General features: G+C 43.3%; 1 protein-coding gene across 1 annotated transcript; it reads right to left on the bottom strand.

Moving 5' to 3' along the window:
• Positions 1-2618: 2618 nt before the first annotated feature.
• LOC131482806 (serine/threonine-protein kinase 17A-like) lies at positions 2619-25941 on the bottom strand. The gene is made up of 4 exons (XM_058678375.1): positions 25410-25941; positions 7047-7260; positions 3756-3894; positions 2619-2977 (listed from the first exon to the last, which is right to left on the bottom strand). The coding sequence occupies exons 2-4, from the start codon at positions 7190-7192 to the stop codon at positions 2858-2860; spliced, it is 405 nt and encodes a 134-aa protein (XP_058534358.1). The 5' UTR covers positions 7193-7260; positions 25410-25941; the 3' UTR covers positions 2619-2857.
• Positions 25942-26175: the final 234 nt, after the last annotated feature.

The following is a 26175-nucleotide window of genomic DNA, read 5'->3' as shown; positions in this document are numbered from 1 at the left end:
AGAAGGGTTCTGCAAAAAGGCCTTTGGGGGAGAGGACTGTGTAAGGCATGGCTCAGGAATGACACTTATCTTGGGGGTGAGGTGGGGAGAGGGCGTTCAGAGTAGAAGGAAACCCAGGAGTAGTAGCCCTGTGGCAAGAGCAAGCTGCCAGTGAAATATCTACAATGGCAGAAGGCAAGTCGCATTTTCTTTAACTTCTAGATGTTTCTTTGGCTATAGGAGAAACAAAATCAAAACTATGTCACACCATGATTATGAGTTCCTAGTCTTTTCAAGGCAATTTTAGGCTTACTTTGCTCCTAAACTTTTACAGTCAAATACAATAAAATGTCAATTATTGAGGCGAATTCAGTGGAACGGCTTTGGCTCACTGACACTTATCACAGAACATGCTTTGCACCTTCCGGTATATTAAGGTGCCAAATGGAAAAAACAGTCGTTGAATCTTAAGATTCACTTGTGATTGGTAACTACGGAACTTCCGTAAATGTTTCGAAAACCTTTTGTTCCTTCAAAATAGTTTAGGTGTTTTCTCTTATATTTTCTTCAAATTTCGGATTGCTGAAACATACATTCTTCAGTTACCAGGTAAGAGCTAATCGGTTTGGTACCAATGCTCTAAACTCTAAATTAGTATAATCAAATGAGTAAAATGTAATTGTCTTACAAATTTAAGCCTAATCACATGCTTCTATGATATATAACTTAAGAGACTTTAAAAAATGAGGTTAAACAGACGAAAGGTTGCTAAAAGAAGCAATCCTCACAAAATCAGAGTTAATTCATTTCACCTGTATTATGTGGTGGCCAGACCTGGTTTTAATAACTTATTCTTCTAAATAAAGATGTAAAATGAAAATCTGTCAGTTCCTAAATGGGTAAATATACCTACTTTCACTGAGCTAAAGTGCATGAGTATGTGCCAGAAACAAAGGTAAATATTTCAGCATTTAAAATTCATTTAGACCCTTTCCTGGGAACCAAATTCTTGAAAAGCAGTTTTAGGCACACAACATTTGATTCCATTTAAAATGGAACAGACTTGGACAGTAGGGGAGAAATGAGGATGTCAAGCAATACAGAGGTAATCACAGAATAAACAGGAACACTGTAGATAATCCTTAAATAAAGGGTAACATCTATAGAGAGGTTTTCCCAAAGCCTTATTGTCGCGTTTCATGGGAAATCCTCTTATATATCTTGGCAACTTCATGTCTTTGGAGCGACCTATCATTTTCTGAAAAATCGACACTGTTTTGTGATTTGGTGACTAAGCTCTCTGTAAAGTCAAGTTTAAGCTACTCAATAATGCTTCAGATATAATTTCCTCAGGTAATGAAAGGTCTAGTAAATGAACTTATTAATAGCCTGCTTTATGGGAGAAACAGGTCATAATCCTTTCTAAATTACTTTTGGAGATTGTCTTAAAAATAGTTTTATGTTATCCCTTTCACTTAAGTAAAACACAGATGATCAAATGATCAATGAGCCATTTAAATTTGAATGGAAAAGTCCCAGCTTCTATTCCGTTGAACCATGCACAAACAGGGTGGACAAACTGATGCTACAAAACTTCGTGTTAACGTTGCTGAATGATTACTTGGAGGTAAAGTACACTGAATTTTAAGATTAGATTTTTCTGTGCCTCTTTGGTCAGCTCTCCCACTAAAGTAAAAAGCAGGCCACTGTGTCAACCTTTTAAGTCAAAAAATGACTAAGAATATTTTAAGGCTTCTCATATTTTTTTTTTTTATAACTTCACTGGTGTTGTTTTCTCAAAAATGTCAGTCCTGAGTTCACATTTTAATATTTTGAAAGAATCATATTTCCTTATTCTGTCTTTGCACGCATGGATTTCTAATTTATAGATGCCTAAATCTGCACCTAGTACTTCCCAAAGAATTTCCTATATAGTTCTTGGCTAATGTCTTCAGTGAACCAGTCTTCTGACATACTGGTCATCTGGTGGTCTGCACTAAAGCCAAACGGATGTATTTTGTAGTGTACGTCTTTATGGATACAGCTCTAATTGTTAGTCTAATCACTAGAACTTATTTCTGTCTTGGAGAAGAATTTCTTAACCAGAAAGAAGAAAAGTAACCTGTAGAATCATATAAGTTTGAATGATGAATTTTTACAGAATTAAAATATATTCAACTCCGAGGCAGCAGAATAACTTTTTTTTTTTTTTTTTTTTTTTAGATTTATTTTATTTTCATTGCAAAGTCAGATATACTGAGAGGAGGAGAGATAGAGAGGAAGTGGAGCTGCCGGGATTAGAACCAGCGGCCACATGGGATCAAGGCGAGGACCTCAGCCACTAGGCCACGCTGCCGAGCCCGAAAATAACTTTTTTAGCTATGTCTTTTGGAGACTGGGGACCAACATTATATGGATAAAGTCTCGCTAGACAGAGAGCCATTAAAGGTCAGTGTTGGTGCAGACACTGCAGTCAGCCGGAAATGATCTTTTGGTAGAAACCACTCCCACCTGCATGGCTGCTACCAACCCCTTCTAAATCCTCTTTAAATAGGTCATTTCGAGAAATGTCTGACTGAACACATGAAGAGTGCAAGGGCAGAAGAAAGGTTGAGAACACTGGACCGATTGTCTTCTTGTTTTTTTTTTTTCAGATTTATTCATTTTTATTGGAAAGGCAGAATTACAGACAGAAAGAGAGACAGAGAGGAAGATCTTCCATCCGCTGATTCACTCCCCATATGGCCTCAATGACCAGAGCTGAGACGATCTGAAGCCAGCAGCCAGGAGCCTCCTTTGAGTCTCCCACATGGGAGTAGGGTCCCAAGGACTTGGGCCATCCTCCACTGCTTTCCTAGGCCACAAGCAGGGAGCTGGATCAGAAGTGAAGCAGCTGGAACATGAACCAGCACCCATAGGGGATGCCAGCACTTGAAGGTGGAGGATTAGCCAGTTGAGCCACAGCACCGGCCCCCACCTGTCTGTAGTTCCTCTGCATCTGGGAAACAGGGAGAGTCCAGTTTCAGCATCAAAGGTCCATCATCATCATCATTATCATCAAGGCCTCCATTAAAGTTGTAAAGAATTCTACACAACTATTTTGTAGGAAAATGAATATGATTTATGCTGAAGGTCTTGAGAAGAAAGGTGTATGATTTCTTTATGTAAATATAAGGTTGAACCTGGTATTCAAGAACTTACTATTCACCTTTGACTGCATTCACAGATCTATGACACGTAGTGTTGGCAACATGTCTGGCTTCCTACTAAATCAATTCATGACTACTGGTCATAGGTTGCGCTATAATGAATGGAAAGCTTATTTCCTATATGTACCGTATCATTCCATCTGGAAGTCTTACTGACATCATAAAACTACTAAATCAAAATAAAGTATAAAAATAAACATAAAAACAATAGCATAACCATGTCTTTTGAGAATTCTGCACGGCTAATATAAAAAATACTTTTTAACCCGAGTCCTGTAAAGTTTGGACTGTTGAAGTAACCTCTTCCTGTTTTGTCTTCTGGAAGGAAGCATAAGTAGAAATTTCTTGCAGTAAGCATCTGTATTCCTAATGAACATGACAAAAGGAAAAAAAAAAAAGCACAGTTTGACTACACATACCACGAAGGGTTTTAAACAGGGTTCCTTCAACAATGACATTAGACCACTCCGCATTAACTTCCTGGGACTATACGCACTGCATTTGTATTGTCTTTCCATAATGTCATTATTTAGCAATCTCAGAATTATAAGACAATATAGAACTTACCTTCAAATGAACAGGAATCACATCATGAGAGTGTAGAACACCTTCTAAGATCTGCCACATGAATTTTTGAGCGTGTTTTTTGCTAGAGGTGCCACATCTATGAGTAACACACTGGTCAAAGGTTTCACCTAGAGTAGCACTAAAAAAGGGGCAGAATTGAAGCAACAAGTAATTCATAAGGAAAGAGTTCACACAGCTAAGCAATATCTTAATCATGACCCGGTGAAACTGTATGTGAATATAAACTTGATAAAGCAACAGCCAGTATGAGCAGAGCCAACTCAATCTCAAGCAGCAGAAATGCATCATGACACACTTTGAATCTGTGACTCAAGGAAGGAATGAGCAGATAACAAAATGGCTAAAATCTTCCTAACTGGATAATAACTGTAGAACCCAAATCAAAGTAGCTCTGTAAATCATAAGCAGGCCAAAACCAAATAAAACCAAGGCACATCATGCTCAAATTGCTGAAAATCAGTGATGAAGAGAGGAATATTTTAAAAAGCACACTTGTAGGTAAACATAAGAAAGAGTGGTCAGAGGTCGGTCATAAACAGTTCAAGGGAAAAGACAATGCAATGGCATTTTTAAACCCTGGGGGTGGAAGTGCGGGGAGAGATGTGTGCCCAGTGCGTGGTTGGAGAGGGCTAGTGGAGGATGAGGTAGAACGGAAGGTGGACAGCAGGGGATGAGGACAAAAGAATACAAAATACCCCAGGTAAAGGTACGATGGGCTGAAATGTTATGCCAAATATTTACAGGAAGAAGCACTCAGAGTAAAACAGCATAGTATGTCGTCTTCAAGTCACACATTCCTGAAATGAAGCTTGGCTCTGCTATAGTGTAAACTTTGGCTGATTATATCTGAGTTTTCCTCATAAGGTCTTGCTTTAGGATTATAATATAATCCTTGCATTAAAGTATACCCATACTTATAAACAGTGTATGTAAAACATTTAAATAGTCCAGCTTAAGCTAAGTGGAAGGCTCAAGAATTTCAGCCACATAGTAAATGTTTAAGCTGTTATAAAATTCTTCAGAAAGTTCAGGGAAGTACCAACATTATGCATGGATTACAAAATTATTTTTTTTATCAAAATATGAAAAATTTTGAATTTAGAGAAGCACCCTTGTTTGACTACTACAAATTGTCTGTGTTCACACAAGAACTAACAAGAACTTCTGGTAAAATAAGATTTGCCACAAGCATTTATATCTATCTCTTTCAAGAGACTCAGCATATGGAGGGAAGCGGCTGTGTCGTTTCCACTTTCATATTATCTATTAGTGTCTGCTGCATATGCAAGTTCAGGTGTTTGTATCTTACAATGTTATTTTAACCTGCCTGTTTCCCAAACAACCATCTCCTGACCTGGCTGGGTATTTGGCTACGTCCATATCTAGAACAAACCCATAATGATTTTCCAAACTCAAAATAGGATGCAAGAAATTTTGGCCAAATCACCCTGATGTTGGAGTCACCAAAGCCGTGCAAGCAACAGAATGATATTACCATATCTGAGCTACCTAACAATAACAGGAGGAACCTAGAATTTATGCCATGGTGATCAGCTAAGAAGGTGCCAATGAGCTTTCTATGGAATATTCGGTCATTTGTTATGTGTGTGTTAAAGGAGATCAAGGAATGTAGGGCTGCACTGATGTCTTAGCTTAAGCAATGAACTATGTGGAGCTACAGAGTAAATGGGAAACAAAAGAAAAATAGGTATTAAAAGGACAATGCAGGCAGATAGGTAGATGCAGTACGTAGCTAAGTTTAGGGCAGAGGGTACAGAAAAAGACTCTGAAATAATCAGCATGTAAGTAATATTTAAGGCAACAAAAACACATGATTGTCATTAAGGTTAATCTATAAGAACATATACGAATAACAATAGTCTCATTGATGGAGACTTGGGACCATTTCTATTTACACAGAATGAGGTAGAAAGCTCTAAGAGGAAAACTTTTTGAAAAAAAAAAAAAGGCTAGTTAAACTATGGAAGAAAATAGCTTCAAGAAAGAATATTTAATATCAAGTGCCTAAAAAGAGTAAAGAAGTAAAATGAATATTACAATGAAGAGATTGATCTAAACAGAGTTAGTGACCTGAAAATTTCGGAAGAGCAGATAGCATCACTTTGAAAAGCTTTTGAATTCTTGCTGTTTAGAGATGAACTGATTATTTAGCAGAATAAATATCAGTGGGAGATGATGAGAGCTGAGAAGTTAAAAAAAAAGCGAGAAAAACAGATAGTTGAAACCGGATGGAAGGCCTCTCTTTTTCTCTCTTCTCCCATTGTAAGGCCTCTCTTTCAAATAAAAAAGGAGAAAACAAAACCTTTGAGTTAATGTGTTTACGGAAAACAAAAAACAACAAAAACCACAGGTCTTAGAAAAGGCAGGCCGAGAACTACAGAACAGAGAGAAAGGTTTTTCTCTTGGAATTGATTAGTTGCCATCACTTCTGTGGAACAGCAGGTGAAAACGTCAAAGCAGGACGATCTGGGGGAGGGAAGAGTGCAAGTGTGATGGCTCCAACACCAAGCAGATACAACTCTTGAAGTCTGAGGTGGGTGTGGTGGTTCAGCGAGTTGGGGACCCATATCCTGGGGTTGAATCCCACATCTGCTTGTGATCCAGCATTCCTGCTAATGCATGCACTGGGAGGCAGCTGCTGATAGTTCAGTGTGTGGTTCCATGGGGAGACCCAGATGGAGGGTATCTTGGCTGGCCCCGGACTGGGCTGGCCTTGCCACAGTGAATGCAGGCATTTGGGGAAGTGAACCAACAAATGGATGGCTGTGTGCTTGCTCCCCTCTTGCTCTGCTTTTCAAATAAACATAAATGAATCTTAAAAAAAGAAAAAAAAAAAAACCTACAATTCTAAAATGACAGGAAAAACTAGAGGAGACAAAGGCACGGCAGCATGTGTTTCAGATTTTAAATGGGAAAAGGAAGAAGATTATGAACTGCTCGTGAGGGATGAGCTGAAATGGAAGGAAATACAAAGAAATGAAGTCAGGAGTTTGCTAAAGAAGTACTGAGAAAAGTCTGAGAATCAAAAGCTGGAGAGCAGGCTTTATGGTAACGGGCAAGGTGGCTTTTGTCAAAGAAAAATACTTCAGAGGTTATTTTCTAGATTAACTTTTGATTTCTCTCTGATCCTTAAAAAAAAAAAAAATACAAGAACCTGTATCAATGAGGCTTGCTAAGATTCCTAAACCAACTAAAAACAAACAAACAAGTAACAAACACGTAAGCAAATTAAAACAGAGGCTTACTTACCAGTCCAGAACCAAGACCACATGTGATGAAATCTCATAAACTTCATGAAAACGAATGACCCAAGGATTATCCTGTGCTAATTCAAGCACAGCAATTTCATGAATTACTTCTAGCCAACACTCTTGGCCTTTTCTTCTGTTTCTCATGAACTCAGCTGCAAATTCATTTCCAGCAACTTTTATTGATGCATTTCCTCACCACTGCAAATTTCTCCCTAAGAATCAAACAAAGGCGTTCATCACTGACAGATTTCCAGAGATGATACTAAAATTCTCTAAATGCACACTGATATTCAAATTCAGCTTAGTCACGAAAGCAGCGAGATCACACAGGAATTTACACAGGCTGTATATACACTTTCAGCAAATAGGATAGTTTTAATATCAAAATCCATGTTTCTATCTATAGAATCAATGGTTGTGGTTTGCTTGGGACTACCAAAATCGCTGTTTCAGACACTTACTCCCTCTGAATGGCTGAACGGCACCTTCACAGGTGTGGGTACCTGATAAAAGGAGTGTGTGGTCTTCTTCCTCCAGTGTTGCATTCACTTGCTTGACAGCAAGCAGGTCCTTGCCATTTAAGGCTACTACATCTTAGAATTCCTAGCCTGCAGAACCATGAACCAAATAAACTTACATTTTCAAAAACTTCCCAGTGTGCTATACTTTATTTTTTTTATTATTATTTTTTCCCATTAATTACAATGTATTACGTGACACAGTTTCATAGGTACTGGGATTCCCCCCCCTCCACCCCAAACCCTCCCCCCCCCGGTGGATTCCTCCATCCTGATGCATAGCCACAGCTCAAGTTCCGCTGGGATTCCCTCATTGCAAGCATATACCATACATAGAGTCCAGCATCCCACTGTCCAAATTCAACGACCTCTTAGGGAGGCCCTCTCAGGTCCGAAGGCAGAGCCAACAGTGTCATCCCGATCAACTAGAAGCTCCAACATATCATCAGCAACAATCCAGGTATGATGAGGCTGGTGCAGAGTCCACTGACTGATTTAGACCATCATAGCGTCTCCCCTTGTCCAGTATTTCGCTGCCAACATATAACTGAGGTGGTTGATTGATCTATTCCATCTTCCGTCTTTTCTTGGTTAATGTTCTGATTCCTCCATTATGATTAAGGGAGTTCCCAAAGAAACTTTGAGGTGTTCCCAGACCAGGTTCCTACATGTACTAGTAAGCACAGTGCCCACCACAATCCATCACCCCAATCAGCTGGTGGTTGCAACTGCTGGGTTGGTTCTATTCTCAGCCCCGACCTCCACTGGAACCAATGAGTACTGCAGCCCATCCTGGTTCTGGCCATCACACACTCATCCTTCACTTACACCAGTGGGAGGTGTGCTGGTTGGGTGCTGCATTCCTAACCGGCACAGGCAGCCTTGCCTTGGCATTTTGTACTGTATACTTTTTTTTTATTATCGCAACCGAACCTGGCCAGACCCCCGCACAGCTCCAGCGCACAGATTTGCCAGTGCATAACGCGAGCTAACTCAGCCTGGTCCAGTGTGCTATACTTTAAAGCAGCACAAAATGGAAGAAACAAATAATCAAACATTAAAAGTCAATATATCCTGCATAATTATATATATACACCTAGATGTGTTAACATTCACACATCAAATGATATAAATCTTTAAAGTTCTGAGCTCCCAGCCAATTGTTTTCAACCCTATGACTCCCCCAAAACTGAGCTGAAAAGTGAATTGTCAAAGTAACTCCAGGAGTGCAGGTATCTGTCGCTGCGTAAGGTATTTCAACAACCCATTTCTTCAGAGTGCTCATCAATGGATTACACGCCTTGGAACATCAGTTCTTGCTAGAACACTCAAGGGACTCTGCGTTATCTGTAACATTTTCAAAGTTTTATCGTTTCCTAAGTTCAGAAATGTATTGTTTGTCCTCAAAACATCAGTTTTTAATTCTACAGTAATTTCCAAAAAAAAAAAAAAAAAAAACCTACTTTGTGCCTCAGGAATCCTGAACTATACGAATTTAGCAAATACAATTTCCTTGAAACCTGTTTTAAAACTTGCTTGCATCTCAAGTTACTTCTGAAAACCAAGGTGTTCTGCAAGAACAAGAATCCTGACGCCTAAAAAACAAAATAAATTATTCTGTATCATTGCAATTTTGTTTTCCAACATTTTGCATGTGCTCTGTGACATGTATTCAGCATTTCTTCAGGAAAGAGTAGTTGTACCTAGTGTTACTGGAAACTCCTTTGGGATATAAACTTTTCTCTGGATATGAAGTTTCTGACAAATTTTCTTGGATGCTACAACACTGCTGCCTAGTACATTGAACATACTTATTGTCACACTACCTCCCTTACGGAACACTGCCAAGTGCAGTCATCCCGAACGATCCTCTAAAAACCTGCTGAAAATTGCATTGTCGGTCATGATAACTCCAGGAATGTAACTCCTTGCAGATCGTCTCATATTTCAACATCCCATTTCTGAATTCTTCTCACCGATGTATTCTGTTCATTGGAGCTTTACTGCTTGCTTAAAAAAAAATGAAGATATAAACTTGGGCAGATTGGAGTTTGTGTGTAATTTGGGAGGGGCTTAAGATCTATCGAGCTTTGCATCCAGGAAGGTTTCATTTGCCTTCGAAACAATTTGCAGTCTAATTCTAAAACAGTTTTCAAGCACACTGCACCTGAGAAGTTCTGTATTTCATTAATTAAGCAAACGTGTTCTCTCACAGCTATCTGAAAAACTTTTTGTATCTAAAGTTACTTTTAGGGCCCGGCGCAGTGGCCTAGTGGCTAAAGTCCTCGCCTTGAAAGCCCCGGGATCCGGTTCTAATCCCGGCAGCTCCACTTCCCATCCAGCTCCCTGCTTGTGGCCTGGGAGAGCAGTTGAGGACGGCCCAATGCTTTGGGACACTGCACCCGCGTGGGAGACCCGGAAGAGGTTCCTGGTTCCCGGCATCGGATCGGCGTGCACCGGCCCGTTGCGGCTCACTTGGGGAGTGAATCATCGGACGGAAGATCTTCCTCTCTGTCTCTCCTCCTCTGTGCATATCTGGCTGTAATAAAATGAATAAAATCTTATAAAAAAACATTGTTTAAAGTTACTTTTAAAAACATAGGTGTTCTGTAAGAACAAGAATTCTCTGTCTTTGGAATGTTATGCTCACCAACACTCTGGTTTCTCTCTGTTTAATGTGGATCCAGGATTACTTGGGTTGTGAAGTTGTCTCTGGCTGTGGAGTTCATGGTGAGGGTGGTAAAAGCCTACAACAGTCTGTTGCTTGGTGCACTGTCCATGCTTCTTTTCACACTAGTTTGTCTTAGAAACAGGCCCAACTGCAATTATACCACATGATTTCCTTGAAACAGTTTAAAAGTGAACTGTCAGTTCCATCATTTACTTTGTACTTAACATCTGCAACATCAACAACCCTTTTCTTCAGTGTGCTCACTGATGGATTATGTAAAGGGCCTTAACTCTTGTTCACCTCTTGATATTAACATGTGGTTTGCATCTCAGAATTTCCTTGTATGTATTCAGTAAACAAGGTTCCCCTGAAAGCTGTTTGAAAATCTATTTGGGTCATATTGGCAATCTATTATCTTTTTTAAAAATTACTGATATTATTTTCCATGATAGTTTTATAGGTACTGGGATTCCCCCTGTCCTTCCACTTCCTCCGTCTCCACTCTAATAGCATAGTTCTTCCATTAGCAGTCTCAAATCCAAAAGTTTGCTATATAGGTGTATCATGACAGTGTAGGTATAGAATGTTGTAGAAAATCTAAAATAAAATTGTCAACGTATACTGAGTGGTTTCACTGGGAGTGCTTCTTTTATTCAGGAGTAATAGTTTTACACATATGCTTTCATAAATGACCTGCATAATAAGACTGGCGCACCAGGAACTGAAGAAATATTGCAACAATCTGCGTTCTCAAGTAGAACCCTTAGTATTATTATCTGAAAATCACTACATTCAACACTCCTCGTTTGGTTTCTCATTATACAAACAGTTGATGGTTGGCCTATAATTAAAAACACTGATACAAACACAGAGAGAGAGAGAGAGAGAGAGAGAGAGAGAGAGAGAGAGAGAGAAAGCGCGCAATTATAATAATCTGTACAAAGAATTCTGCCTAGGTAAAATGCGTATCCATTTCAGCCCAGGTAGTGTTTTAGCCAAGTATGAGCAGGTAGGATCACATTCAGAGCTTTCAACAGTCTCAACTACAAAAGACAGTGATTTCTGGAACTAAGTAAATACACTCACTAACGGTCAGCTAATTTACACTGTCAACACTTCCTATAAGATTTAAGACTTCTGTTTTTCCCTTTCCTTTTCCAGGTGTCATCATCTTATCTACTCTGGTTTAATACAAGAAAATGAAAGACTTATTCATCAATTACAGAAGTAACTCCTAAGTTGGTGGGCTACAAGCTGTCAAATGGCAGTGGTATATGCAAGGGGACCATCTCAGGGATGACACTCTAATGCCATCTGAATATTTGTGCAAATGTATTTCCCATGATCAGAAATTAAACAGGGAGACCTCTAATACATCATTGTAACCTCTCCCTCAGTGACAGCATTCACTGGTGAGTGCTCTTCAGGGTGTCTGCTTTGTATCTCCTGCTTACTCTTTCTGAATTCATGTTGCAAGGCCCTGCACAGCTTCAAGAGCTCCATCAGCTACAAATGACAGTCTCTCAACTTCAGACTTCATTCTGGAGCTAAAATAAACCTATTTTCTTTCCAACATACTCAGTCTGTGTCATTTATTATCAAGCAAAGAAAAAAAGACTCAAATCTCAGGACGAGCCCTACTGCCAGGTCCCAAGATAGGAAACTCAAGCGATTCAGGCAAGTATTAGGGAGATAGGAGTGACCCAGGCACCCACATACCACAGTTCATCTACACTTGTACCTTATGCATGCAGTCACATTTAACTTTAATGACTTCTGTACTCACTGAATAATGGTGGGACAAGGGCTGAAGACATGTCACTGCTCACAGCAGCCTCCAGGACTGAGGCGAAGTTGCTGCTTACAGGAATTGGAACGGATGAGCTGATGGTGTTTGGGTGCAGTGGACTGTGGGTGGGTTAAATCCAGGGATACACTTCCCCAGCATGGAACTTGGGTCTAGACTCTCGAGCTGGCCATGGAAAGTCCTGAGGCTCACTACATTCCCAGCAAATTGCCACCCACTACACATGCCAATGAGATCCCAGCCCTACACACTGAATGCCCATCCAGGGTGCCCTGACATCCTGCCAGCTCCTCTGCTGAGCAAAGGGTACAGAAAACACAGCCTGAGCCGCTCACCATCTATATCCACCTGGCAGAAAAGCCCATCTGTAACTGTGGCTTCTCCTAAGAACCAAAAGACGACTATCTCATGTAATATCTGTTTCCTAGTCTTCCTTTTGCTATTAAATACCATCTTCTGGTTTTGGGTGGTAATTCACTTTTAAACTGTTTTTCCAGGAAATCATGTGGCACAATTGAAGTTGAGCCTATTTCTAAGGGAAACTAGTGTGAAAAGAAGCATGGACAGTGCACCAGGCAACAGAATGTTGCAGGCTTTTACCACCCCCACCATAGTAATTTGGTGAATTTTATTTTATTTATTTATTTTTTAAAGATTTATTTATTTTATTACAAAGTCAGATATACAGAGAGGAGGAGAGACAGACAGGAAGATCTTCCGTCTGATGATTCACCCCGCAATGCTATGCCGATCCGAAACCGGGAACCAGGAACCTCTTCCAGGTCTCCCATGCGGGTGCAGGGTCCCAAGGCTTTGGGCTGTCCTTGACTGCTTTCCCAGGCCACAAGCAGGGAGCTGGATGGGAAGTGGAGCTACCGGGATTAGAACCGGCACCCATATGGGATCCAGGCACGTCCAAGGCGAGGACTTTAGCCGCTAGGCCACGCTGCTGGGCCCGTGAATTTTATTTATTGATACCATACCCCCCCCAAAAAAAGGAATAAAAAAATGAAATAAAAAAAATAGAAAAAGATACTATACCGAGTAATTTTGATGTTTGTTGTATACGGATCTGGATTATGCTGGTTGGAAATATTAAAAGAGTTAAACAAAAATATTGTTGACATTTGTAGACACCATCAAAAACCCCTTGGAAATCTCAAGGTGATCACTTTGATTCCAGTCCTATTTCCCTCCATAATACTAAGCAAGTCCTGCAACCATTCTAGACCATGGAGAAAGTCTGAGCAAAAATCTCTAAGGGTACCACCTACCAGATCCATAGCTAAGAGAACACTTTGACTAAACAATGTACAATGGCCAATAAGCACATGAAAGACAACGAATGTCCACCAGTTATCAAAGAAAAGTAAGTAAAGTCACAAATGAAAGTTCCATCACATATCTATTCTATAATGGTTAAAATGTCAGATATTAAGACATATTGTTAAGGATGCAAAGTTATTGGAACTCTCCTTTTATAGCTGAAAGCAAAAACGTAGTAGAGCCCCTTAAGAAAACAGTATGTCTACTACCCTCTAAAGGCAAGTCTAGCAATCAGACTCTACAGTATTTTCAAAATTAAAAAATACTTCTACACAAAGACTTGTCACTCAAATGGTCATAAAAACTTTACTCACAGTGCCTGAAAACTCACACCTTGAGGAATGGATGGATAAATGGTTAGGGAAACATGCAACAGAATTCTGCACAGGAATTCTCCCTAAGAGGCAAATGACTCCACGTGGCTCTGAGCTTAAAGGATCCACAGAAAAAGGATCACACTCCATTTAATTCCACTTGGAAGACATTTTAGAAGGGGCAAAACCAGCAAACCAAAGCAGTTAGTAGGCTGCTAAGGCCAGAAGAAGTGCCCTGTTCACAGGGGAGCAGTGTCTGGCCTACCAGTTATGGTGCCCGAGTTCAATCTCTCACTCTGGATCTTGACCTTGTGAGGAAGTCACCACTAAAGTAGTTATGTCATTCCCTCCCATGACCTCAGTTCATGTCAAAGTCAGCTGTGGGCATCTGGAGATTGAGCCTGTGCACGGAACACACCCTCTGTACATCTCTCTTCTTTTAGAATAAGTAACTAAATAAGTTTTTTGACAAGAAATAGTTCTGAGGTGACATTAGCTATGTTACAGCACTTAGTCCAAAACTTGAAGCTCATCAGTTTTATTGTGTGTAGAATTTCTCAAAGCAATTATTTTACACCTCTTAAAAACTCCAGAAAATGGTGGCACCTGTGGTTTGTAACCCGAGGAGCACAGCTTGTGAGGGCGTATGACCAAATGTCAGAACACCGGATGCAAGCCTGGGAAGCCGACTCCCACAGTACCCACATGTGCTCCTCATTTTGTAATTTCCCAATACCCCAATGTAACTTTTTGATCTGCATTGAGGTACTGAGTATTCTCAATCATCATCTGGAGTTTGACTTCCTGGGTTGATGGTATTTAGCATCAAAGGCTTAGTTGCCTCATTTCCTCCACTGGAACTGGTGACCTCCTTGCCACTGCATACTTGCTGGAATCCGCACTGTGCTCCAGGGCCTTTCCTGACATGGAGTATACTACATCCAACATCTGGAAACATCACCTGGTGAGGAATCCCAAACAAATTTATGACAGCACAGTGATGAACTACAGATAATGCCATAAAGAATTGTTAAATAAAAGTGAGGAAAAGAAGCTAACATACACTTTCCTTTCCCACCCTCATCCTCATCTCTCATCTCATGTACCACTGCAGTAAACTATAGTAGATTGTCCCTCTTGTCAGTACTTTGTTAATCTTGTACTGCAGCCTTTCAATTACACCATACCTACAGCAACTTCTGGTGGCCAACAGTCTTCCTCATAACAAAAGGTCCATAGGAAAGTTGTCTGCACCCTGACTTGATTAGTTTTTCACCATGTCCCTTAGGTTCTCCAAAGGGACACTACATTCCAAATTCTGTAGCCAAAATGGAGGAAAGAGGGCAGATCATCCACTATACACTTGTCATATGTAGTCAATCAGCAGGCAGTACACGCTCATGGAATGGCAGGCTCCTGCAGGGCTGTTCTGGCACCTCAGTGTCCCTACCATTTGTGCTGAGACTTGTACAAGTCAGGCTTTGCAAGAAACCCAGGCTCAGCATCTATGTGGAGGATGGCATCCCCAGCTACTGCAAAAGAGCCTGTGCCAAATGAAGATATATTTAAGGGCCCAGTGGGGTAAGCCTTGAAGTCCTCACCTTACACGCACCGGAATCCCATCTGGGTGCTGGTTCTAATCCCAGTAGTCCAGCTTCCCATTCAGCTCCCCACTTGCAGCCTGGGAAAGCAGTTGAGGATAGCCCAAAACCTTGGGACCCTGCACCCATGTGGAGCACCCATTAGAAGCTCCTAGTTCCTGGGTTCGGATCCGCTTAGCTCCGGCCGTTGCAGCCACTTGGGGAATGAATCATTGGATGGAAGATCTTCCTGTCTCTCCTCCTCTCTGTATATCTGACTTCCCAATAAAAATAAATAAATCTTAAAAAAAGAGATGTATTTAAGTGGATAAAGTGAATATCTTGAGATGATATGGGGGATGAAGACACACGAAACTTCTTGGGTTCAAACACAGAACACACACACAAAAAGGATGTGGCCAAAAGTCATAGAGTAGCAGACCTAAGGAAGACTCTATGCAGCATAATAACATGATGGCACTTGAGGGAAGTCATGGCTTCAGGCAAATGGGACAGCAGCAATGAAAGACTGCCAAGAACTAGAAATACTGGGAACAAAGCCATTCCAGGGCAGAAGCTGCTCTGCAACAGAAGTGTTGTGGACACAGGAATACTAACAGACTGCATGGACAAAGGATACAGAAAAATGAAGAAGCACAGCTACACGAAGAGACACTGCAGACACAAGGAAACTGGTGTGGGGGGAGCAGGCACGGTAGATCTCTGGAGCCGCTGGATGGAGACACAGAAGAAAGACAAACTTGTGAGAGCTAACATGGAGCACACAGAGAATTTACAGCTTCAGGTGAGTACATTTAAAGAATAACCATCCCAGATCCCACCGGAAGAGTTAAAACTACAAAACTATGTTCTAAAGGGAAGAGAAAAGAGAAAATCCAGGCATCAACAAAAAGCTCTTAACAAATATACAGTAAAAAGAGGGTCATCCTTGTGGTATGATGGATGAAGCCAAAACCCGCAATGACAGCACCCCATATGGGTGTCACTTTGGGTTCCAACTACTCCATTTCCAATCCAGTCCCTTGATAATAGCCCAGGAAAAGCAATAGAAGATATCCCAAATGCTTGGATACCCGAACCCTTGTGGGAGACCCGGAATGAATCTTCTCGTTCATGGCATGGACCTGAGCTAGTACTAGCTATGTAGCCATCGTGGAGTGAATCAACAGGTGAACCTCTCTGTTGCTCTCTTTTTCAAATAAATTAATGCATCTTTAAAAAATGATGCATTGATACCCAGAAGCAATATTAACAAACCATTAGATGAGGAGTAAGAAAATGAAAGTGAAAACAAACAATCATTTTGTAAATTAAAATAAGAATTTTGAACAGATCCTCTGACTTCAACAAGATGCCAAGAGGATATTCTGAAATATGCAGAAATAAAAATTTGACTAGATATACAAAATCCAACTTATTCTGAACAGCAATTTGCTAGAACACAAATAGAGCATAAAACAAGTAAACTATCATGTAAAATGAGAAAATTTCAAATAATTTTGGAAGAAGAATGCCATTTAGCTAACAAAAAAAAAGTTCCACATGCAAAATTCCAGGTCCAGATATACGGGCCACTGGAAATATTTCAGAGAAAAAAAAAATCATTTAAATCTTCCACACTCACTCAACATGTAAATCAACTGAGGAAATAAATTGGATTTTAAAAATTTCTTTTGTGTAGCCAGATACTGTAGATTTTACACTTGTACCAGGACATATTAAAGACCAAGACATATTTTCATAAAGATACAAATGTGTGAGCAAAATATTATTAATGAGTGAAACTATCTATGGAAACACATGGGTACATCCCAAGTTAGATAAAACCTATAAGGGCAACCATCCTAAGGAAATCATACAGATCATCAATGTTTGTAAAAAGCTTACTACATTATTGTGCGGACTAAATGTTTAAAAGTATTGAAAAAAAATCCTGCATCTATATATAATACAACTAGTAGAAAAAAACAAAAATAGTAACTTTCTGAATCTGATCTAGGATGTCTAAAATGAGCCAATAAATAAAAAAAAGTAACAATGAAATATTTGAAAATGTTCTCTGCGACTAAACCCATACAAGGCTGACTGTTCTCATGACCTGTCTATCAGTATATTTGTGATCCCAGCTATAGGCAGGCAACTGACCAGGTTGCCTTGTACCTAGGCAAGTGTTACACTGCTGGAAAAAAAAAACAGCCAGTAGCTGGCAGGCATTCTGAGCCTGGTTAATGCCATATTTGTGTTATAGTTGCTTACTTTTTTTTTTTAAAGATTTATTTGTTTTTATTGGAAAGGCGGATATACATAGAGCAGAGAGGAGGAGAGGAAGATCTTCCATCCGATGATTCACTCCCCAAGGGAGCGCAACGGCCGGTGCTGCTATGCCGATCCGAAGCTGGGAACCTGGAACCTCTTCCGGGTCTCCCACGCGGGTGCAGTGTCCCAAGGCTTTGGGCCATCCTCAACTGCTTTCCCAGGCCACAAGCAGGGATCTGGAAGGGAAGTGGAGCAGCTGGGATACAAACCAGAGCCCATGTGCAAGATAAGGACTTTAGCTGAAGTGCTATGCCACTCCTCCACCCACCCCTTTTTTTTCTTTTTAAAAAAGTAAGCAACAATGGGCCCGGCGGTGTGGCCTAGCGGCTAAAGTCCTCGCCCTGAACACGCCAGGATCCCATATGGGCGCCGGTTCTAATCCTGGCAGCTCCACTTCCCTTCCAGATCCCTGCTTGTGGCCTGGGAAAGCAGTAGAGGACGGCCCAAAGTTTTGGGACCCTGCACCCGCATGGGAGACAGGGAAAAAGCTCCTGGCTCCTGGCTTTAGATCGGCTCAGCTCCGGCCACTGTGGCCATTTGGGGAGTGAGTCAGCGGATAGAAGATTTTTCTCTCCGTCTTTACCTTCACTTTGTTAAAATCTGACTTTGCAATAAAAATAAATAAATCTTTAAAAAAAAAAAAAAGGGAAGGTGGAGAATTCGGCCCAGCCCCAGACCCCCTACCCTCGCTCCAAGTTGAGGGGCCTCAGATTGCTCGGAGAAGGAGTCTGAGGAAGTATTGCAGTAGGAGCAGCTAAGAAAATGTATGACAGGGAAAAGAATGGAGTCTTTTACGGACCAGGCCTCTGCACTCGCAGGCAGGCGAGGGAGCTGAGCCAAAGTGGTTTAGAAGGGTCAGGCCAAGGCACTGCCCTAGTGGGAGAACTGGAATGGGCAACAAGGCCCTTGCATGTCTGGCTGGGTTAGAGTGCAGTACCTGCCTGTGAGTTTAGGAGCGGGGGATGGATCACATCAGACTGGGCTGCAGTACCCATCAGAATATGAGAAAACCAGATCTCAGGGAAGATTTTGTATGGTAATTGTGGGTTTGCCTTTGAGGGAATGCTGCACCCACTGACTTACGCAGAGCTGGAGGTAAAGACAAGTCAAGCCAGGCTGGACCACGGAGCCCACCTGACAAGAAGCCACCTGACACTCATGGAGCTAGGGCTTGGAGAAGGCTGAGTGAAGCTAGAACACAGAACCCATCAACATATGCAAAGGCCAGGACTGAGGTCTGACTATGCACCAGGGCTACTGCCACCTCTGGCATGCATGAGATCCAAGGCTAAGAGCAAGCCTGGTAAAGGAACTTGAGGGATTCCCCTACTAGGCCACAGCTCCTGCTTAGCAGTACAAGATTTGTGGCTGGAGGCAGGCCAGGCCAGGCAAGGTTACAGCACTTATGTTTGTTGGGCCAAGCCGGTGGATAAGCTATGCTAGGCCAAGCCTTAGCACCCACTGGGGTGCAGAAGTGTCAGGACAGGGGGTGGGTTTTGCCTGGCTGGGCTAGGCTGCAACACCCACCAGCAATAGCTGAGACTGCAGGTGGGCCAGGCCAGGTTGGGTTGAAGCACCCACCAGTGTGCACCAGACCCAAGGCTGGAGTGGGCCTGGTAGTGGAATTCTGGGAACTCCCCTTCTGGGCTGCAACACCCGCTGGTGAATGTGAGAACCTGGGCTGTTGGTGGACCAGGCTGGGCAAGGCTATAGCACCCACTGGCATACATGTGCGCTGGGTCTTGGGGAAAAGCCAGATTGGGCTAGACTCCAGCACCCAATAGTGATCACAAGAGTCAAAACAGGTGTGGGACAGACCTGGCTAGGCCATAGTATGCATCAGTGAGATCTGGAATGGGTACAGGCCAGTCAGGCTAAGCTTCAGTATCCACTGCTGACTGGCCATGCCAGTCTGGGTAGAAGCACTTGCTGGCACACTCATGATCTGTTGCTGGGGGCAGGCCTGGTAGGATAACTTGAAGAACTCCTCTGATAGACAGCTCGAGCTTGGGAGTGCGAGAGTCACGACAGGGAACAGGCTAGACCAGGCTGAGCTGCAGTACCCAGTGGCATGTGTAAGCCAGTCCTCAGTACACACTGGCATGAGAGCCAAAACAGGGTACAAGTCATGCTAGGTTGGACCACAACACCCATGAGTTTACATGAGGGCAGGGGTAAGCCAGGACAGATCAGGTTATTGCACCTACCAGTGAGACCAGGGACTGGAGGCGTTTTGGACTGAGCCAGGCTGTGGTACCTACTAGAGAATACCAAGGTCAGGGGCCATTTCCAACTGGGCCACTGCACCCACTGAAACATTCAAGACATTGGGCTGGAAGCAGGCCTGGCAGAACTCTGGAGATGCCCTTGTCAGGCTGTAGCTTTCACTGGTGAGTATGAGAGGTGGGATTGTGGGTAGGCTAATTTGGGGGCAGGCCAGGCTGGCCTAGGCTGCTGCTTCCACTGGTGTACACACAACCCAGAGTGGGCACAGCCAGTTGGCTAGGTCACAACACCAATTGGCAAGTGCCGGATATGGGTGTGAGTCATGTTAGGCCAGTTTGCAGTATCCTATGGCAGGCTCAAGATCCGGGGCTGGGAACATATCTAGCAGGGAAACTGTGGGCACTCCCCTGCTGGGCTGCACGTGTTGTTGGTGAGCACAAGAACCAGGGCTGGAGATGGGCAAGGCTGGATAAGGCAGTGGTAACTCTTGTCATACGAAGGCCAGATGTACGGGTGGGTCGGGCTGACCTAAACCATACCACCTACAGGTGTGCGTGAGGGCTGGATGAGACACAAGCAGGGCCAGGATAGGTTGCAGTGTAGGCTGGCATGTGCAAAAGTGTATGGTTAGAGGAGGGCCTGATGGGATTTATTGGGGGGGGGCCACCCTGACTAGGCCTTGGTACCCACTAGTATGCATGAGGACCAAGTAGTCTAGCTGAGTTGGGCTTCAGTACCCATTAGTTCAGTGGAATATGGGGCTGGGGTGGAATTGATCAGGCAGCTACATCCACTGGTAGCTATGTTGGCTTGTGCAGGTTAACAGATCAAAACAGACCCTGCACTGGCTGACACATACAAGAGTCAAGTCTGAGGCAAACCCGGTTGTGGTTTCTTGGAGGACGCCCCAACTGGACTGCTTAGACTTGGTCCCTGGCCACAGGGAAAAGACAGGGTATGTGGTCCAGTCTTGGACTGGGCCTCCTCACTTGCTGATGCCGGTGTGGTAGACAGCATGCTCAGATGCACACAGCGACATGATAGTGAGTTCATCTCGGCCAGCAAGGGATGCCAACTGCCTCGTCAGAAGATGGAAAGCAGAACAGACTGGATAATTGTCCTAGCCAAGCTTTTTACAGCATGTTCCTGGGTCTATGGATGCACTAAGGTGGACTTTTTTTCAACCCTGGAGCAACAAACCAACAACTTCTCAGACCTATCAAAATCACTCAACACCCTTAGAACGTTCTTCCCCATACTGATGAGTCTCTGGTGTTACACCCAATCCCTGGGTGCTGATGTAGTTTGATAGCAAGGAGCAGCCCTTTCCATTTCCTTCCCTGAAACCTGTCCCAGCCACCTTCCTCTGTCATCTGTATGTGAATGTCCCCACCCTAATCAGAGGCCCACATGGGTGTGCATCCCTCTCAATTATGTAAGCAATATTAAAAAAGAAAAGAAAATTAACTGTGGCCTGGGAAAGTGGTAGAGGACAGCCCAAAGCCATAGGACCCTGCATCTGCACGGGAGACTTGGAAGAAGCTCCTGGCTCCTGGGTTCGGACTGGCTCGGCTCCAGCCACTGCGGCCATTTGGGGAGAGCAAATCTGCAAAAGGAAGATCTTTCTGGCTCTCCTTCTCTCTGTATATCTGACTTTCCAATAAAAATAAACAATTCTTCGAAAGAAAAGTATATTCATAGAAACAAATAAAAAATGGAAAACACAAGGTACAGGAACTGTATGTATGCATTACACGCCATGTCCCAGGATGGCTGCCATGATGAAGGTGGAAAGCGTCACAGCAGTGAGTGTTAAGATGTTAAAAGCTGGAGTTCGCTGCCAATGTGCGTGAGCAGAGTAACTTCACTTCGGATTTCAGTTCCTGCTAATGCATGCGCTGGATGACAGCGCCATCTCTCTCACTTAAAGTATACTAGTGTTGCAGCCCTTGGGGAATATTTCCTGGATTTTAACCTTCATTCTAAGCCTTTGTTTCTCCGCAGGTAGCCAGGTTGTCTGCTGATGCCTGTCATATTCATTTCTGCTTGATGTAACCATGCTACCTAACGTAGTCTGCTTGAAAATCCTGGGTACAAATCATGTGTGGTTAAACTCACTCTACGTTAGTCAGAATTTTGCACAACAGTCACAATGTGAGGCTTTGGTGTGGCAGGAGCTGTCATCTTACCATTGTTTCTCAGGTTCCGCTGGCGAGAAACCCAAACTGCCTTGGTAAATTTCAGTTACTCTGAAGCCAAGACTGTTCCCACTTATCCTGGATCATAGCAGCAACAGACCTGTCTAATGAGCATTGCGGAACACCCACTGAGTTTAAATCTATTTTCCTCCAAGACAAAAAATAGCTTTAATTTTCTTGGCTGCCTCTCAAATGTGTAACAGATGCTCATGCTCAACTGAATAAAAGGCACACGGCAGAGAACCAAGCTGACAGTGGGCGTGAGATTTCTGAGCTGACGATGAGCATCCAAAGGAGGAATCTTGGATTGTCTTGACCTCCGCCAGCCATGTGCGAGACTCGCATCACTGCGTGCCCTGCAGGCTGCCATGGGCTGCAGTGTCCATCGCTTTACAAGGTCCCGCAGACTTGGCCTTGCTCACACCCGAGTTCTGTCTCACAGCCTTTCCCAATTAGAGGATGCTGAGAAAGGCTCTAACAACTTTCAGCAGGAAATCTACTCCTCTTGGTTACTTGTCTTTCTGGCTGTCTGCACTGATGGCATCACCCACATGTTGGCCCTTTAAGGCCTAAGGCAGCCCGCTGAGGATTTCCTCAGCCCATAGACCTTTGTTCGGATCCCTGCTTCAGGGTGAAGCTGTCCAGCATGTTTGCATCAGCTCAGCTCCAGTTGATGTGGGCATCTGGGGAGTGAATCATCAGATGGAAGATCTTTCTTGCTATTTCTCCTTCTTGTGAAAATTTCCCCTTCTAATAGAAATAAATCTTTAAAAATGTATTTATTTTTATTGGAAAGTCAGATATACAGAGAGGAGGAGAGACAGAGAAAGATCTTCTGTCCATTGATTCACTCCCCAAGTGGCCGCGATGGCCAGAGCTGAGCTGATCCAAAGCCAGGAGCCACAAGGCTCTTCCGGGTCTCCCACGTGAGTGCAGGGTCCCAAGGGTTTGGGCCATCCTCAACTGCTTTCCCAGACTACGAGCATGGAGCTGGATGGGAAAAGCAGAGCCATGAGGACACAAATCGGTGTCCATATGGGATCCTGGCAGTGCCAAGGCTAAGACCTTAGCCACTCGGCTACTGCGCTGAGCCCAAAAATAAACTTCTGAAAAATATATAATAAAATAAAATGCTGCTGAGCTTGTTTGTGTAATCATTACCGTTCTTAAAGAAGACACATCTGATGAACCCCGAGCCTGGGCAGGTGGAGTCTCAAACCCTGGGATTCATTTCTGCCTTTTTTCCCCCCTCTCTTGTTTTCCGGCTGCTTGCTGCCAACTCCATCACAGGCAATGGCGAAATTTTTTTTTCAAACACAAGCATGAATTAATGCATGTAAGACTAAGACAAAGCAAGACTAAAGACAACGATGATTTCCTGTTGCCCGTGGAAAGCTCAGGGATAGATTGCGCTCCCAAAAAGACCCTCACAGTCAAACCTGAATCATCACCCTGGCCTTTGAGGAGAACCTGAACATGGGATTGTTGCCCCACATACTCCAGAGTGTGCACCCCTGCTACTGGTGCAATGTCTGGGAGTTTAGAATCATTTATGCAACCCCCCCCCCCCCCCGTGGCGACAGAAGTTTCCGCAATCAGCATCCTTCATGAATGACAGGGTAACATCTTTTTATGGCAACATCTGTTTAATATGAAATTAAAGCTTCACTAATATGAAGAAAGAACGATTAATGCAAACACTGAAACAGGCACAAGCAGCAATGACCATCTCCACAGCACACAGTGAAGCTTTATGCGGCTGAACATAAAGCAATGATACTTAAATACACAAGCGAGAAAAACTGATAAACCTCTAGTGGACCCCCGATATGACACACAACACCTAGTGGACCCCGAATCTGACACATACTCAACTTCTCATCAGAAACTCTACAGGCTAAGAGAGAATGGTTAGACATAATGCAGATTCTAAAAGAAAAAAAAAAATATATATATATATATATAATAACATACCACCCTTGTAAAGCATGCACTTTTATAAGAACCTCCAAAGGAAACAGAGATGGAAATAATTGATCATTATCCAAGCAGCCCTACAAAACTGCCTAAAGATGAGAAAGAGAATGATATCCACTGTAAAAAGGCACAAGTGGAGAGCTTCCCACGGAACCCAAGAACGACACCTAAAGCAAGCAAAAAGAAAATGCATGATAGATGATAGCAAGTCACTATATTTTAATAACAAACTTGGATCAAAATATCCAAACATGACAATCACATCATAAAACCACTGACTGGATTTTAAAAAAAAATCCACTATTTCCTGCCTACAAGAAATACATCTCCTGAAAAAGACACATATACACAGGACATGAAAAAGACGATACGGTACTGGGATGGAAATCAAGCCATGGCAGTTATTCTAGTACGAAGCAAGGTAGATTATAACACACACATTAAAAAAAAAAAAACAACCTTTTAACATGATGAAGAAGGGCACTACATAATAATCAAAGGGTTCGTTCAACAAGGGGCAATAACTATACTGGAATACAAATGCAACCGACGCCAGGATACCTGGCTACTTAGGTAAGTGGTGATGTGTTTGAAGGAGACACAGATTTCCTACGCTTGTTTATACCTGCAATTCAGTTATGCAGGTAAATGGCCGGATGTTGAACTCGTAACTGTTACTGAAGAACCACACAACTGTAATAACATGGATGACAATGATGGGAGAGGAAATGGAGATTGAGGAAGGGGTGGGAAACGGGGGCATCGCTATACCTACACAAGCTATGTCATGGAAAATAATAAAAACTAGTTTTTAGAAAAAGCAGTGAAGTGACAGGCACACACATGCACAACAAACACCCCCTTTAAACATTTTAACGCTCGCTGATACGATGTTTTTCATCTTCATCACGGCAGAGCCATTCTGGACACACAGCTGGCTTTCAATAAATTCTCATTAAATAAGAGGAATACTTCTTAAATACAATCAGTGGGCTTCAGGGTAACTTCCTTTTCTGAAAACTCTCTCAAATTCCTCTCCTGGCACCTGCATGGCTGTATCACGAAACTAGAAACAATGGTCCAACTGGGGCCAATCTGCAGGTGTAGGTTTACACAGGTGCAATAAAAGCATTCTCATTTTACAGCAGTTACAGCTTTCTCATTAACTACAAGACACAGCCCAGGCTCACAGGGAGCTGAGGATGTCTAGGCAACATTTCTTTATCGGTACTGGGGGCACACACAGTGCAGCAGACGTCAGCAACCAGCGTCCACCCGGGTCTGCAGCTGTCCACCATCTGCCTTCCTAACACACAGCCCCCAAAGAGTACCCTGCCCCCTAGGAGCCTCCGGGAACTTCCCGGAGAGCCCTCGCCGCCCTGAGACCTCCCCGTGTGACGCACTCACCCCGAGTCCTCTCCCCCAAAAAGCTCAAAGTCAGCTCAAGGTTGCTCCAGGGTCACAGCCCGTGATCGCAGTCCGCGTCGCGGCAGATGTACCACAGGATGACGTAGAGGATGAGGAGGATGGCGAAGATGAAAAGGGCCACCAGGATGGCCTTGGTCACCGGTGAGATCAGTGACTGCATCGCACCCCTCCCCCAGGTTTAGGGTACACGGGGGTCAGCTCAGGGGAGAGGTCACGACCCTGCCGACCCCCGTGCCCCCGCCCCCGGGACGCGAACCCGCGTCGCCACATCCGCTGTGCCGCGGGCACACGCGCAGCTAGGTCGTGTGGGGCTGCGGGGCGGCCATGGGCCAGTCGGGGTCTGGACACAAGGTCCCCCCTGCCCCTCCGCCCCGCACCCTCCAAAACCCGCAAAGTCGAAGACACTGCGGCGAGACAGTAGCCGGAGCGCGTGCGCGCGGCGCTTGCTCGTTTCCGCTCGGGGCATGATCACTTCCGCTAGGGGCGGGCAAACTTCCGCTCGAGGCCATTTCTGTGGCGTTCGGGCGGGGTCACCACTGGTAGTTTACAGAACTTTGATTCAATCACGGCGCAGCGTGAGCTGATTGACATACAAATGGGGCGAGACTAATACTTTGATTCAGTGAAAGCAAGTCACTGGATGATTGATATGAGGATGGGGCGGAATTCCAAACTTTTATTCAATCACAGCGCACTGTTAATTGACAATAAAGGAAGAGCGCCAAACTTTGATTCAATCACAGCG

This window comes from Ochotona princeps, chromosome 20 (assembly GCF_030435755.1).
Source record: "Ochotona princeps isolate mOchPri1 chromosome 20, mOchPri1.hap1, whole genome shotgun sequence".
In the NCBI taxonomy this organism is placed as follows: domain Eukaryota; kingdom Metazoa; phylum Chordata; class Mammalia; order Lagomorpha; family Ochotonidae; genus Ochotona; species Ochotona princeps.
The sequence above is the reverse complement of the archived record's forward strand: the minus strand, read 5'-3'. Positions and strand labels throughout refer to the sequence as shown.

What these genes read in the sequence shown, in the direction of transcription:
- LOC131482806 (XM_058678375.1), bottom strand. Translation starts at nt 7,192, where the DNA reads ATGAGAAACAGAAGAAAAGGCCAAGAGTGTTGGCTAGAAGTAATTCAT. An exon ending in GTGGTCTTGGTTCTGGACTG is followed by an intron (nt 3,895 to 7,046) that starts GTAAGTAAGCCT and finishes CCCCTTTTTTAG; the next exon opens with TGCTACTCTAGGTGAAACCT. An exon ending in TGATTCCTGTTCATTTGAAG is followed by an intron (nt 2,978 to 3,755) that starts GTAAGTTCTATA and finishes CCTGTTTCCCAG; the next exon opens with ATGCAGAGGAACTACAGACA.